The sequence below is a fragment of the Seriola lalandi genome, unplaced genomic scaffold (genome assembly GCF_002814215.2).
Source record: "Seriola lalandi dorsalis isolate HSWRI2012SDOR001 ecotype SW California unplaced genomic scaffold, Sedor1 jcf7180002054658, whole genome shotgun sequence".
NCBI classification, from domain to species: domain Eukaryota; kingdom Metazoa; phylum Chordata; class Actinopteri; order Carangiformes; family Carangidae; genus Seriola; species Seriola lalandi.
In genome coordinates, this window is record NW_019525211.1 from 251414 (window position 1) to 268328 (window position 16915).

Genomic DNA, 16915 nt, shown 5'->3' on the forward strand with positions numbered 1-16915 from the left:
TCTGTACTGTCTGGGATTGAATGGAAACCAATGGCTACCTGAAACAGTAGGAAAATTGGCTCCGTGCTCCACGTTGGATCTGAAATGAAATGACTAAGAGGGTTTTGTGGGGACTTTCAGGTTTAATTTTAGGGTGTTTATATCCATTTTGGTTTAACAGTGTAGCAGTGTAGAAGCCCTGTCATTTTCTTGATGCGATGTTCAAATATGGCACAAACAGCACCTACAGCACACCGTCCATCTGAAGTGCTGCAGACGTGAACTCCCTCAAACAAGCATTAAAAGTTGCACTAATTGATTTCTTTGGCTACCCGGGGAATTAGGGGATCCAAAGCAAGCTAATAAACGCACAGTACTGTCATATTATCACCTTATAAATTTCTTTTAGGCAAACAGTTGCCTGTTTACACATCCAGCAGACATAGTGTGTCGTGTTTCTGCACATCTAATGTATTAAAGTCCAACATTCACTCTCCTTTAAGCTCGTATTTGCTGGATGTAGAGTTTCTCTCTGACCCTGTCACGTAACATCGAGTCCGTGTTGATACAAAAATATTGATTATCATAGTTTTAAAAGTGGAAGTCGTAGTTATTTCAATTCACATCCAATCTGCTGGAGCAGAAAATGTGTCATTGTCCAAATTCTTTTCGAACGGCACCGCTGGTTCAGAAAGTCCTGTATTAGCAAGTGCAATGCAAACATCAAACTAAAAGTGCTAAACGCTGTGGACAGAGGAGCGATAGAGCGGGGCGAAGAGGCTAAAAGCAGCAAGAAAAGAAAAGATTCTTTTACTTTTTTTTTTTTTTCCTCCTGTGCAGACGAGGAGAAGGCGAGAAGCGTTGCTAGCGGAGCCTCTAGAAGGTCCGTAAATAAATATTTGCGGTGCACGCTGGCCAAGTCTGGCTGTCTACCCACAGTCAGACACACACCGACTCCCGTGCGCGCACATACAGACACTCATCCACACCTACACTCGCACACATACACCTATACAGTCATTCTGGTTATTCCCCCTATACGCAGACGAGCCCCGCTGCCCTTAATAAAATAGCATGTAGAAACTTAATACCAGTGGGGTAGTTTTTCCTGTGTGTGTGTGTGTGTGTGTGTGTGTGTGTGTTTGCGCTGTTGCGGTGTGAAGGGGCAGGGGTATCTCTATTAATAATTACACAATTCATCATCATACTGGAGCAGAGGCCATCATCTGGCACGTGGACACACACACACACACACACACACACACACACACACACAGACGCTGTGAAACACTGATCGGCATCGGTTTCCAAACACACGGGACAGGATCCACAACGCAATCCAGATTCCACTCTGTCAGCCCCCCGTCGTCATTTTAATGATCCAAAGGTTTGTCAGTTGTTCTGTCTGACGCTGCAGAACGCTGGGAGACAGTGAAACTCAGGCTGAATTTGGTTTGGTAGGTGAGTGAGGTACACAGCAGGAAAAGGAAGCTTTGAATTGGTCTTTTTTAATGAGTATTATTAACTGAGCTGATGTAAGCATGAAGCAGGTCTGACTCTGTGTGGAGCTCTATGCTGTTGTAGATAGTAGTTCATTTGTTCTAGTTTTTTCCCCCATATCTAATTGGATTACAGGGTTTGGTTCACTTTTGATTAAAAACTAACAAAATGATTCATTAAACCTGCATTGACAGATTTCTACTCGGGACCAGTGCAAACACCACACTGACATATTATCATATTATAAGTCCAGACATAAAGCAACAGGAGCAATTGTTTGTATTCATTTATTGGCAGCCTGATGAATGTGAATGTTCACGCTCCTTTGAGCTCTGGTTTGGTTTCCTCCACCTCTTCTGGGAAATATCTGGCCTGTTGGTACCTGTGTCAGTTTGCGGTGTGATGCTGGACAGGTAGCGCAAAGTGTGTTGTCGCCTGCGGGCTGGAAACCAGTTTGAGTAAGCAGTGAGCTAAAGCATCAAAGCTGCGGCGTCGGAAAATCAAAACGATGAGCTGAAAATCAGCAGATTTTGGCGACACCTTTCATGTTACACGTACTTATCTGATTCATCCGTTGATATAAAAATATTGATTATTGAAGTTTAAAGGTTTTCTTTATATGTGTGAAAACGTCTGTGTGATGTAATGTATAGCAGTTCATTTCCTCAAATATCAATTGCTGGTTTTATATGTAATTTTTCATGCATTTGCTCTATTGTAATATATATTAACGTCTAGACATATTTAGTATTAAACAGGGGGGGGGGGTGTATCAGGAATTTTCCAAGAGGGAAACCATGCATCACATTTCAATCCCAGAAAACTGGGCAGCAGCTGAACCAACTGAGAATCATGTCAGTCTCACCTTCTGCTGGGAAACGTTTACCTTCCCATTTAAAAGCTTCGACTTTCAGAAGGTCTGATAAGATACCTGACGGGAGTGATGCACACAAAACAAGGCAATTATCCTGCTGACTGCTCTCTGAATTATGCCGGTCTGACACAGCGCAGAGTGAAGCAAGACGAGACACAAATGTCTCAACAGCAGCTCCGTCGCTGCCTTTTCTTAAAGATGGTGCAACAGCGTCTTGTGTTTCACTTCAGTTGTCGGCCCACGTCAGAGAGCCGGAGCAAGCTGGCCACTGACATGCTGGGAAAAGCCGTACTAAGAAGTGAGGAGCCCACCTGCTTTTGCGATCACTCCATATATCACTCAAGATGCCGCCTCCAAGTGTGTGTGCTTGTGTGTGTGTGTGTGTGTGTGTGTGTGTGTGTTGAGGGGGGGGACCGTTCACATTGGCAGAAAGTGGCAGAACTGGTGGAGTGACACGACGCACACAGAGACGGAGAGAAACTGGTGGTCCGAGTCAGCAAACAGTGAAAATGTGAGTGAGTGTTGAGGGAGAGACGGAGAGTGAATGAGATAACACTCCCCAAAACCCTTTAGTCCCGTTGGCTTTCGCTCCGTGTGTTCTGTCCAGGGACAGGACGTCCCATGTCAGATTTCAGCTCAGATGCCAGTTTCTGTTACACAAGGACAACCACATTTTAAACGCTGCGTTTACGGCCACTGAAGGAAGTTTCTGCTCGAATTAGGTTCAACTTTTACACGATTGAGTGTTTTTAAGTAGTTTGCTCCAAGATGAAAATATCTCTTCTCTTCCATTGAAGTACATGTTTGAATTTTGGACTTAAGAGTTGAATCATTTACACTGGATTTTTGCCGCATGTTTTCTCAGCAGTTTAAAACAAATTTTAACTGACACAGTCTCTATTTTGGATTAAACTGTCACTGAAGAGCCATACAAGGATATAAAAAGTAAAGCTGCGGCTAACAATGGTTTCCGTTACTGATTAATTTGCAGCTAACTTTTCATTAAGACTATAAAATGACAGAAAGCGGTTAAAAATAGACCGACATAGTTTCCCAGAACCCAAGCTGACATGTTCAAATGTCTTGTTTTGTTCAACCAACTAGTCGGGACCAGAGAAAAACAGCAAATACTCGAGCTTTGACAAGCTGAAACCTGAGAATGTTCTGTGTTTCTGCTTGATGAATAGTAAGCACTTAAATTTATGATGATCAACTTACCGACTGATGATAGAAACTGTTGGAACAATACGTGCAGACAGCACAAATTTGCTCTGAACTTGACTGCACTCTGTAAACTGCCCATATTGCAAGAGTGGGAACATTTTCTAAAGCATTCAGGTGCACACACACACACACACACACACACACACACACACTGTAGAGTTCAGCCAACTCAAGCAGAGCCACCAAGCTCAAGCTTCTTTTAATATTTTTCTAAATTGCAAAAGTCTTTGTCTTCTGTCATTAACAACCCGTTGACAGTCAAATATAAAGGCCAACATGGTTGCCCAGGGTCCTGGCAGGATAATGTCTGCAAAGTGGAAGTTCAGATATTGTTCAAGGATGATCTAAATAAGCCTCACATGGGGCAGCGAATGTGGTTCTCCCACCACAAATGTTCTCCCCCCCCCTTTTTTTTTCCCCCACTCAGCACTGCTGCTCTGTCTCTGTCTGTCTCTTCCTGTCCCCACACATTCCAGCTCTTCTGTGTGCCATAACACACCCACTCAGTCTCTCCCACTGTGTCGCTGCATAATGAAAAACTCGCCTCGAGCCCTCATGCCTTGTTTTTTTTTTTTTTTTTCATTTGAATCTTTACAGAATCGCGTCAAAAAAAAAAAAAGAATATAACATAACACATAGAAAATACAGCATTTAAAGAGTTAAAACCATTTAATTTGTCATGTAAAAATCGCGTTTGGCCTTTCTCACTCACTTTCTCCACCTCTCTCTCTTCAGATTTCATAACACCTTATCAAAGGCATTTACATATATGTTACACACACACACACACACACACCTGGATAAATAGATTGCTACATAGCTACATAACTGTTGTTACTGCTGTGGGTGTGATTGTTAGCAGCAGAGTTAAAAGCAGTATTGTGTGTGTGTGTGTGTGTGTGTGTGTGTGTGTGTGTGTGTGTGTGTGTGTGTGAGTGAGTGAGTGAAAGTGCATTAACAGCACACACAGCACTCGTCTTTCAACACACACCCTGCTCTCCACTGCCAACTGCACAGTGTAACCTATGGAAATTTACAGCTGAACATAAGGGGAAAATGTGCTGCGTTCACTGTTCTCATAACGGGGTGTTTTAAAACAATCAAAAGCTTCCAGTAGGATTATTGATCACTCACGTTTAGGTATTTTGTCGTGTGGTTAGCGCCTTCATTTCCAATAAAAGACAACATTATTAAAGTGGTCGTATTCATAAACTGCACACCTGTCAGTCAAGCATGGGAGGCTTTACTGTAACGCCGTCTTCCTCGGGTTTCCTTGATGTGTGTTTAGCCCTGGTGGAGATCAATGCTGAGCTCTCCTTGTATTTATTACAAACAAAGTGCTGCTGGTGTTTCTGCAGACACAAAAGCCTTCCTGCGTCCCAGAAGACTTTTCCAGGGAAAGACTCGTCCGCTCTGGACCCGTGAAGGCAGCATAAGAAGAAAATGTTAAAGCTTTCTTTGACTAATTATAGGTTGGGGCAACATTTGCATAGGCATTGGAGAAGCAAAAACACATGAGGAACGCTTTGCGAGTTTGTCTCTTATTATTACTCCTCCTTAGTCGTCCTCCTTCGTGTATGCTCTAGGCTACTCAAACTGCAGCTCATGCATTCCCAATGTGAGAAACCCGAGTGTGAATTAAACTTCTTACCATGGCAGTATTTGTATCACTCTGTAAACACAGAGAGACACTCAAACCAAACTAGTTGAACCCTTCCTCTCCGTCGGTGTCCTTGACAGTCAAAATCAGTGTGAGCGCTCGACCCAGATTCTATCATATTTTCCCCCACAGACTTAAAGTGAATATTTGTTTTCCCCGTCACTCAACATGGTTTCTTGCCGGAAGCTGGTGGTGGTGATTGTCGGTCGACAAGAGCTTCGGCCTACGTCTTCAGGGCGGATTGGAGGCTAAAGTGAGTCGCTATCGGAAAGTGACCAGACGTGATCACACGTGATTGTCTTAATGGGTCGGTATGCCTTTAACCAAAGTGCTTGTTGAATGGTTGAACCGTGTATGAAACTCTCCTCTTAGAACAGTTGGAAGGTCTATCCCATAATTTGCATAACTTTCCGAAGCCGACAATCCAGCAATTATGTCCATTTTACTCATCGGTTGGCCCGGTATACAAAGGCGACAAAGTAAGAGTGGCTTAAACATCTTACTTGGGCTCTCATATTCATTTTTAATTCAATTACTTCTTTCATTTTTGTGCGTATAACTCAGTGAAACACTATGAAAGCATTTGAGGAAAGACTGCCGCATTATCCCCATTTGAACGATTGTCATGTCTTGACCCTTCACGTGTGGCCTTTTGGATCAGCTCTACACATTTTTGCCGTCCGACATGTTTAGACAACATGTCGTATGTTGAACTTACTTACTTACTTACTCCCACTGGCCCATGGGTGAGCTCGGCTTGATACTTTCGACCAGTGGAACAGTCGTTGATTTTTGCGCAAATGAAAGCGCACGCTTGCTCACAAGCGTAAGGGCGAATGCCACAGGACTCCACTGTAACCGTCGTGAAATCGCGTGGACTACAGCTGCTGCAGCGCCCCCCCCCCCCCCCCGAGAAGAAGCAATTTCCACAGTCTTTACAATCACCTTTGAAGCCGACAGGACGAAAGTGTTTAATACCCACAGATAGGTTTTGGGTGGGGTACCACTCCAACGGAATTGTCATCCAAAGATGTGCCAGGTTCGTGACTAACAAATAAGAACTGTGAAATCGGACACAAACTCTGTGGTCAGACTGCGAACATTATAGCTTCATAACCGGCAGACTTTCTGGCGTCATTGGAAGAAATTAAATGAGGTGACACAGGAGCTATCCTGCTGCCTCCGTCTGCCAGTGTTCATTCCTTGTACTTGCAGCTGTCTTGACGCTGGATCCCGGCTCATGTTGCGCCGTTCTACCTCTTACCCACTTGCCCGCTCGCAGGATAGATGATTTAATGGAAGTATAATAACAGTACTGGGGGATTGAAAGAGCTAAGGTCGCTGGCACCAGAAATTGCTGCCATTGTGGAAAAACAGTTTGAGTGGGATTGTGGGGATTTTCACATCCTTATATTAATGTAATTCCTTAATGATTTCCAGGAGAAAGTTCTTTGCTTCCCCTCAGGGTGTAGGTCAAAGGTCGGGGGTTGGCTACACTGTTGAGTTGGAAGGAATTTGGTATCTTGCACAAAGACATCTCCGCAGGTTGGATGCTTGCTGACATGGCGCTGGAACCTAAGTCCTGCATGTGGAGATAAATCCTGCGAACCACAGGATTTTTTATTATTATTTATTTATTTTTTTGCCTGAATCCAAAGCACAGATTGACATATCCAAGGAATTTGCCCTGAGGCTTATGAGATGCTTGTAAAAAGATGAGATGCAGTGATAAACCCAACGGGGATTTCCAGTGATTCTCATTCATCTTTTCAAATGTGAAGTTCATAGAACCTACCATAGGCTCACGCTTGTTGCCCTCATGCTGTTTGGCATCCAATAAATCCAACATTGCTGGTGTTTTTCTGCTGTTTTGTACTCTTTTCTTTTCCTTTCTTCAACCTCTGTTTTCATTTATTGTAACCATATGACGGTCTCTAACAGCTCTAATGTCGATCCGAGCACTTTCCTTATATATAAAACGTGATTTAACCCAAACCGACTGAGTGACCAGTGAACTCAGTGACTCACATCACGTTGCATAGACCGGCTCCGTGTCTTGTGGGAGCTGGGGCAGCATGAAAATGACAGACTGACACACTCGATTTACGACCAGAGAACAGGGTGTCTTTCAATTTTAGGCAGCCCTCGATTGAGACATCACATAGACCCAGACTCTCCTAATTACACACACACACACATGCACACACACACAGGCGGCTAGAGAACAGTTATTGGCTAGACACGGACTGCGGAGGCAGATAGCCTTGTCTAACCTCTTGATTTAAACAGTCTGGGAGAGGAAGGGGAAGAGAAACACACATACACTCACACATTCGCTACCACAGTCATTATTAGATCGATTTTCCCACAGATGGAGAAACGATGCAGGGAAATGAATGAGATCAATAGACAAACCGCCAAGGGAGAGTCAAACCAATGGATGGGGAAGCTCAGGGAAAATAAGAAGGGGCAATATTTGATTTGTGTGACCAGAAGAGGAAACGTTTCCTGTGTAGCTGCATATAAGAGTGTCTGTGTTTGAGGATGAGGCAGTGTACAGTTGTTAGACATGTTTCTGTGTATAATTTTCCATGTCTGTGTTTGGAAAAAGGTCATCATTAAGTGAATGTCATCCACATTATTATGGTATCTTCCTCTGAATTGCTTCGTGCGCCCGGTTTCATGAGAGTTTGCATGTGTGTGTTCATGGCAGTGCACCAGTGCGTGTCCAGCCTGTCTCCTCCGGTCCCTTTGGTTGGCTGGTTTGATTGTTTGTGTTGCTGTTTTTCGAGCTGGATGCCTGAATGAGGGGAGCTGCTCCTCTCCGCTCTTCTCCGCTCTGCTCTGCTTTAGGCCGCCATGGCTTGGCTGGCTGGCGGGCACCGTCTGTGCTGAGGGGGACTAAATATAGCTCACTGCACCAGGAAGAAGACAAACTAGAGAGAGAGGGAGGGGCGTAAATGTAGAGTACCCTCGTGCAATTAGAGAGTCAAGCACTGCTGGGAAATTTTAGGGAAGAGACAGAGGGAACTCTCTCTGAGGCTGTTCTCTTTACGAGCTTTGTGGATTTGTTATTTTGGCTGACGGCTGCCTGAGTGCCTTTGTTGTGAGTCATCACATTTGACAGAAAGTAACCCAGTTTAAAGGGCACTGACTAATCTTTATAGTAGTTATGAGCCTGCTTTCATTGCGAACTCAACCACCCACTATTAAGCATTTTCCATTCACTCTTTAGTTAGAACATTGTTACATACGTGACTTCCACCTGTGTGACAAAGTAATTATGCTGCACGCATTCAACAATACTCATTCAACAATACCTCAATCTGAACAGCAGCATAAGATCGTCATTGGTTTAACACACTATGTGATGACTGCAGTCTTGTAGGTTAATTGCATGCCACACTGGTTTAGACTGGTCTAATAAAATCTGTGTCAGACTGTAGGACATCACTTTGAGGCATGTCAGATTTGCACAGTGTCAGATCAGCCCATGTTTTTATGCATCATTTCATTTCATATTCTGATGAGAATTTGTCCCAGATTAGATTAACTGATCATAGAGAACAAATTCTTGATTTTGACGAGAGACATGTCACACTACAGACAAACTTGTCCCTCCTTCTTCATTCATCTTGTGTTTACTATTGTGTGCAGGTAGATGGGCCTTCTGGAGCATGTCATAGATGTTGTTAAACTAGGTGAGAGAAGGAAAGGAAAATAAAATGGTACACACTAGACATTTTGTTGAGACATTGTGTAGCTGCTGATATTAGCTTATGGCAGCTATATCGTTCATTACGAAAGAGCACCGCCAAGTTTATTTTTCAACTGCAAATTATCCTGTTCAGACACCAACATATAGGGGCCTTGAAACAAACAGATGCTGCACAACGCCATGTGATTCCTCTCTACTCTGGAGCAGAGTTATCATCAAGTCTGCATTCCTGCTAATCCTTTCAACTGTGCAAACAAGGCCGGGACAGAGTCATATGTGTCGGTCAGATGTGACATTTTGAAGCATTACGGTAGTGACATTTTCCTGACGATGCGTACCTGTGTGCTCACATGTCCAGTGTGATGCGAAGGGCTGAAATTGCCAGAAAAACCTGACATGTTTTCTGGATCTCTGGTTTTCCATCACACTGGCGCGCGCACACACACACACACACACACACACACACACATGATTCTGTGCCTGCAGCAATAGGTGTCCTCGCTTTCTCTTTCCCTGCTGTTCTTTTTATCACTTTCATCCTGAAAGTCTTTCAGGCGTGTTTGACTGTATTGTATATTCCTGTTGTTCGCTGTAGGGTCACTGTGTTCCAGGGCCGATAAGCAGACACTGATATCTTACATTAGATATTATAATTAACCTGATAAGCAACAGACACTGTATATACATGTCATAATATTTATTTCTTCTTCATATCTGAGTTATCATTTACTCTGTATCTAACCAAACCATTTCCCCTTTCTTTGTGTGTGTCTCTTTTTTTCCTCCAGAGTGCTGATGTCAGTGCGTCGTCCTTTGGGAAACTGAATCTGAATCTGGTACCGCTCAGAGCGCTTCAAAGCCCCGCCTGTTCCTTTTGTGACAACCAATCACATCAAGAGAGCAGCTGCATCGGACACGCCCCTGAAGCACTTTCACAGAGACTGATGGAAAATGGTTCTTTCCTTTTTTTTTTTTCTTTTTCTTTTTTTTTCTTCCACTTTCATCTTGTTGGTTGTGGAAACCAACGGGGATGTGTGCCAAATGACATTCTTGAAAAGATATTTGCTGCTCTCATTCCTTGAGTGAAAGCCAATCAGAGAAGGGTACAAAAAATGGAGAATGGTGTTTCTTTTTTGTTTTCTTCCAAGTGAAAAACTCTAATCATAAAGAGTACAATGGTGGCTGACTTTTAAGTGTATGAAAAAGAAAATATATAGAACTATATATCTGCTCAAAAAGTGCCTCATTTTCAGACTGTAGCTGTTTTACAAAGAACTTCAACTTAGCCTCGACTAACTGAAGCTTTGGGTTCTTTTTTTTTCGTGCTTAATTTGATGTAGTTACAAAAAAAAATGCAGCAGAGGATATTGATAAATGTGGGTGGCACTGGTGTGAGCTTTTGCCGCGTTCAGGTCATATCAGATGGATGGTAGAGATTGGACAGAGTGCTGTGCTAACGACTTGCAAGCGACGAGTTGGTCGTGCGAGGGTTATGCATGGTCAACACTAACCATTAAATTTGGGTTTATTTAACTTGAATGAAGGATTTTGGCTGATGTGAGGTATCTCTTTTCTAGATTATAGGTACTTCTAAGTGCCTGTAAAATCTTAAATTTCCCCATTCACAATTGAAACTTACAAGTTGATGCAAATGATATAATAATAATAAACGATAAATCCGTTATGACATGAACGCGGCATTTTTGCTAACATAAATGATGATAATGGTACTAGCAATCTGCTGGCCTTCTTGTCTACTGTGAGAAATATTAGCATAGCTGCTGTTGACTTACTGCTCGTTATAACTTGCGGATGTCGCTTTTATTCTGTCAATTTCCTTTTTCTTTCCCTCCTAACTTTTAAACAGAGCCATACACCGAAAGTATTAAACACACAAGCCTGAAACAAAAGGCACTTACAGCAGGGGGATACAGTAGCTTGCTAGCTAGCTAAAGCCGGCTAGGTCAGATTAACATATTAGCATTATGCCAGGACGTAAATTCACTGTCCTGCTGACCACAGCTCAGGATGAGACCCCTGATATAGAGCCAAGCAATCCCATTAGTGCTATTAGCTCCAGACACTCACTTAATCCCCTTCATCTCAGGATGCTAAATAACATACGGTACATACAGCTAAGGATAGAGACCCTATCAATAGCCATGCTAATGCTAGCTTTGTAGCGGTCAGCACACTGCTTCTAGCGCTGGAAAGGGGGTCAGTTGTTATTTCAATTCTGTCAGTATGAAAACTGCTAATTTGTCCTCACTTATTTTATACATTAAGGTACCAAACATTTTAAGAGGAAAGTTTTTACACTTTTTGATTTTTAAACTGGTTGAATTGAAAGTGCTTTGACCCTAAATCCTTATTTAAGACTCTCTGTTTCTATCTCCTTCCCTCCCTCCTCTATCTCTTTTGCTTAGCTCTTACTTTAATCTCCGCTATGCATCAGCACTTAAGTGCCTGTCTGTCCTATTTGCCTGTCTGTCTCTCTGCCCCGTCTTAGCAGCTAGCACTAATAGGGCTGTCCTAGCAGAATATATCAAGTCTATTTTTGTCTCTATTTTTGTCTCTATTTTTGTCTCTTTTGGCTGTACAGTTCTCATGAAATTACTTGTTCCTGTTTGTTCGGTGTGACAATGATCTATCAGATGACTTGACTGACAGCCATGGCCCTAATCGGAGGAGTTTTGGACTGTTTCACTTTGTCGGTAACAGAGGACTTTATCATTGCAGGGCCTTCAGTGCCAAATCACAACAACAAGAAAAAAAAAAAAGGACTAAGCTGTTGTCCTCTCCAACAGCACCTCAAGAAGCAACCTTTTAGCTCTCAAGTCCGGACGTATTGCTTTGTTTTGTTTTAATTATGTAACCTTTTGTGTTCCGCCGTTGTTTTCTTTTGCAGCGGGGGGAGGAACTGTGACATATCTCGCCTCGCAGTCTGCTGATGTGACTCTTGGAGATAAAGGTCATTGTGAAGACTTGCGTATGCTTTAACCTTGAATTTTCCTATGACTTTGACCCGAGCATTATGAAGAAATGCATGAAGAGAAAGAAAAGGCCACCATGAAAAACAGCAACAACAAAATGTCTAAATGTCTGAATACATGTGCATCTACGTAGCTCCAAATTGTACTCATGTGTTTGCCTGCCTGCCCGCCTGCTTTGGGAAGTTCATGAACTTTCTCACTCTGGTCACATGACTGTCGGGGGGCCTAGAGCATAACAATGCAGCTTTATTACGAGCAGATTGGGATCTGTGGTTGGAATTGCCCCTAATAGCAGTTAGAAATGCAGAAGTGGAAAAAAAACAACAATTGGACTTCAAACCATGTTCACCACATAAAGCCAAAATGTTTGCTTTCAAGCAGGCAAACACATGATGATGAGTTAAAATGTTTCTCATGTATTTTGGAGATGTTCTTGTATTGAGACTGAGCAGTTTTCCGCCAAAACAGATATGCTTGAAGGTACTTGTAGTTTAGAAAGAAAGCGCACAGACTTGCTTTCAGTCCTGACTAGCAGACATTATTATCCTGCCATTTAGAGCTCCCTTCCAGCCCTGAGCGTCTCATGAACTTTTCAGTGAACCACGTTTTTACTGTCAAACTGCCTACAGTCTGGAAATTTTCCTTTTTTGCATTGACTGCCTGTAGCGAGGTTCTCGATAGTCACAGCCACATATCGTGAATAAAGTTCCTTCGGGAGAGCTCAGACGAAGGGGGGTTCGACAGTTTAAGTGGCTGCATGATTTCATTCATTGCGTTGTTGAGTGTAGAGATATTCATAAAATGTGCAGGAAAAGTGCTGCTGCTGATCTAAATTGTTTTATCCCTTCCTCCTGTTCCCCTGAGGGATGGTACTGAATGGGAATATTGTGAGATTTGCCATTGATGTAGGCAGTTTTACTTCTGTTGCTTGAGAAAAAAAAAATCTGACTAAAAGGAAAAAAGTCAAACAACAAAAGGACTTGTGTTTTCTTTTGTTTCTGTGACCGGCTGCTAAGTTTCCTTTTGAGTGATGTAATAGGGACAATTGTTCAAAAGTGACAGGCCTAAGACACAAAAACAACAGTGCTACTGATCTACGGGGGGGAGAAGAAGAGTGGAAGACACTACAATTTACTGGCTGAGGCAAGTGTGAACATCTGCATGAAATGCCACAGACACAGGCCGGCTCATGCCCCTCACACACTCCCCGCCTTTGACTCACACACAGTCGCTCGTAGAGGCTGCGACCACAGCGCAGATGTCACACTTTATTGTGGAAGAAAAACCAGCCTGATTGTTAATCCACAAAGCCTTTTTAGCCATGTTAGTCACATTCACCATTCCCATTGATAAGATCATTTGCACTCAAGGTTGGCGGGTTGCCAGTGGACTTAATCACTCGTCTTACCGGTAATTTGACCAACATGGTGTTTAGTGGGTGAGCTCTCAGACCTCCTTCTCTCTCTTATTTGATACTGCCATCTCACTCAACACTCAGTTTAATTAAATAAGCTTTTTTTAGGCATGATAAATCTGTGCCTCTTTCTCTTGTTATTGTTAACATGCATGGGATCTCGTATCATCCTTGTCCACAGATGGCCAAGTAATTCAACCCCAGCCGGGTGTAATTGTGCTCTGACTGAGGCTCTGCAGGAATTAATAGAAATGAGAACACACACACACACACACACACACACACACAGATCAGGCTCGCACCTGCAAAATCTCTCACTTTCCTTACTGAGTAAAAATAAGGTTAGACAATAAGAAGCCAGGCAGCACCTTTTATGAGAGAAGAAGAAGCAGAAGCCCCTCCTGACACTGACACTGTAGTCTGTCTGTCCCATTAGTTCTCTTTACAGCTCGTGTTCCCTCTTGTTCACTTATATCTTAAACAGTAAGTCCCAAAGGGGATGTCATCCCTACCTCAGATTTGTTAGTCTCGGCAGAGACATCTCCCTTTTCCCATGATATACTTGCACAAGCATTGCCTCTATATTCAGTATTCAGTTTTTACCATTAGCAAGAATGTTCCTCGTGATATTTTTTCTCAAGAAAAAGTCAAGGTTTTATGAATGAATGAACACTTTTCCTTGTGATGCGCCCTCAGGCAGTGGAAAGCCTAAGGGTGCATCACACTGAGAAAGCTTGCTCTCTCCCTTGGTTAACACTAAACTTTAATTCTCGGGTTGATAAGAGAAATCAGATAAGCTCAGATCTGACCCACATTGTTACTGGCAGTGACTGACAAACGGAGCAATACGGAAATGTAGAGCACTATCAGCACTGCTCTCGGATAAGAAGAGAATAGAGGAGCAGAGGCGGACAAATGGGCACAGCTGCCATCTGGTTGTCGTGGCGACAGCCAGCGTCAATGCCTCCCTCCACTATGGTGGCAACATCTCTGGTCAAGACGAGAGAGGAGGAGGAGGAGGAGGAGGTGGAGGGATACTGGATGGGAGCCAAGTGAAGAGGACACCGAGTTCAATCACAGAGAGGTGCTCTGGCCAGAGGCCAGCAGGTAGACCTGTTGAGTCTGAGTGGGCGGTGTATCATCTCCTCATTGTGTGGGTGTGTGTGTGTGTGTGTGTGCTGTTTGCGATAGTGTATCCTTGTGTTCCAGCTCAGCTTACAGTTACATTAGATGTGGAATATTTGTACAGTGTCATGTGAATTCATCTCACACAAAAACCACAAGATCTGTTTAGTCGATGTCTGGAGCTTTCAATCGTATCACATGGAAGAGGGCAAGCTATCTGTTGATGAAGGTTGTGTGATATGACTGAAAGCTCCAGGACGGCTGCTAAATGGATGAACTCATTTTTAAAACCCTCTCATTCAACTCAGTGAAAATGTTTGAAGCCATAATTAGCTGTAAAGTGGAGATGTAGTTAAGAAAGAAAATATATTTCTGTTATACATAATTATGTTTATGTTAACATCCATTTCTCAAATCTTTGCTTCTGTTCTTGTGAAATAGTCGACACTGATCCCTGCTGGCCTCTAACACCCGTCAAACTACACAATCTGAGAAGTAAACTCAATAGTTGAACTGCATCCTACACGGTTCTCCTGAGGCTGTTTTAGCATAAGTGGCCCGCCGCCCCGATCCTGAGCAATAGTCACACTCATTAAAAATGTCCCAATTTCTATGTGAAGTAGGTCTTTGTGCTTTTTCTCTGACAGTGTTACATTTTAAGTGTATTAATTTTTAAAGACTGTACAGAAATGTAGTAGTAGAGTAGTGAAGGAGGGCTGGACGTTTTGTCGTTGTTGTCTTTTTGATGTAACCACATATGTAGCGATGAGCTACAGTATATTGCGAGGGCAGGCTGAAATATAAATTTAGGATGAGAAATTAAATAAGAAACCCTCCTTCCTCTGCTCTGCAAAAAAAGTCTGACCTCCTCTCCCCCTTAATGATTTTCCTGCAGTCCCTAAGTGGAGGTGGTCTGCTTCTGCTAAAAGTCACTCTGAGGAAACCCTGGCATAACCTGTGAATACGAGGGGTCTCAAGTCATTATTGCTTCATTAAAAAGAGTCAGAAGCCAAAAAGTTTAGGACCGGCTGTCCTTCAATATTATACAACAGCTCCAACAACTTTTGCCCTCAAAACTGATAAAAAATTGAGCAATAAAGAGGTGACGGGAGACACTGATCGGGATTGAAAATGTGTTTCTGTGTAGCCATTGTGTCTTTAGTTAGTATTACAATACATGAGACAAAGCTGCATGAGGTTGCAGCATTCAAATTTGTGATTTCATAAAAACACCTCAGCTTCAGATCCACTTTAGAGCCTTTATACTTCTGCTCCCGGTCTCAAAGCTGTGAAGAGCTCTGCTATAGAGGAGGGGTATAAATCTCCAGTCAGATGTATGTCTTGGCCTCTTTAATAGGGCTGAGATTGCTATTTTTATGGTGTTTACATCATGGGTCCCTGGCCTCGCGGATCATGTACAGTCCATACTGCTGCAAGTTGGCAACAATACAGGAAGTCTTCCTGTCTTTATGACTTCCTCCACAGCGCAGTGCCACAGGAAGCTCGCTGGATGCAGGACACGGAAATAGCTTTTGCTCCCAAATGTGGGAATGTTCATGTCAGCGCTGCTCCATGCTCCCAAAGTGCTTCCTCCTTCCCATCATTCACACACATTCAAAAATAAAGTAAAGGTGTTTCTGCAGATGTATGTAGTGCCAAATTATACATTTTTGAAAACCATTTCCCTCATGCAAGTAGCCAAAATAAACCACATACAGTATGTAATGCTGCAGGTGTTTTATCTTAGGTAAACCTACTGTATATATGTTGACCCAGCCAATAAAGCCCTGGATTAGAGTCAGTATACTGCAAGCTGCTTCTGCTAATCCCCCCCTCCTCCTCCTCCCCAACTTTCCTCTCCCCTCTTTCCTACATATAGTTTTTAGGGCAAAGTTAATCACTGTAGACTCAATAAAATTAGTTTACACACACAGCCATGGTCAAACTAAGTGGCTCCGACGGTCGGGTCCATCCGCTGCATGGCATGTGAGGTAATGTGATCCACAAATGCCACAGCCGACGCAACCATTTTCTAATGTATTTCCAGCTCTCTTTTCCTCACCGCCCCCTCTTTCACATAGTGTACTTAGCCAAACAAAAAGCCTTTCTCTGTCTTTCTCTCCCTCCCCTTCCCCTTCCTCCTCGCCACCACCAACTACCGCTCACCCTCACCCTCTCTCTCTCTCTCTCTCGCCTCATGAGAGAATGTTTGCCATGATTATGGATTTGTCTTTATTACAGGCTGCATAAGAAATTAGCTCTGTCACCCTGTCGCTGCTGGCTGGTCTGAGAGAAAGGGAGGTTGAATCTTTTTTTAAAAAAAAAAGAAAAAGTGCCACATGGAGCAAGAGAGTGAGTGAGGGAAAACGAGAAGGGGAAGAAAGAGGAGGGCGTTTTTTTTGGGGGGGGTGCTGCTGCTGGTGGTGGT

The 16915-nt window shown here is 43.1% G+C and overlaps 1 protein-coding gene across 1 annotated transcript in view; it reads left to right on the forward strand.

Annotated features, from left to right (window-relative positions):
- LOC111665735 (insulin receptor substrate 1-B) overlaps nucleotides 1-12924 on the forward strand; it is a 47159-nt gene extending 34235 nt beyond the window's left edge. The window contains exon 4 of the mRNA XM_023420805.2: nucleotides 9744-12924. Coding sequence (XP_023276573.1) covers nucleotides 9744-9751 — 8 coding nt within the window. The 3' untranslated portion in view covers nucleotides 9752-12924. The remainder of the gene's footprint in view (nucleotides 1-9743) is intronic.
- The last annotated feature ends 3991 nt before the right edge of the window (nucleotides 12925-16915 follow it).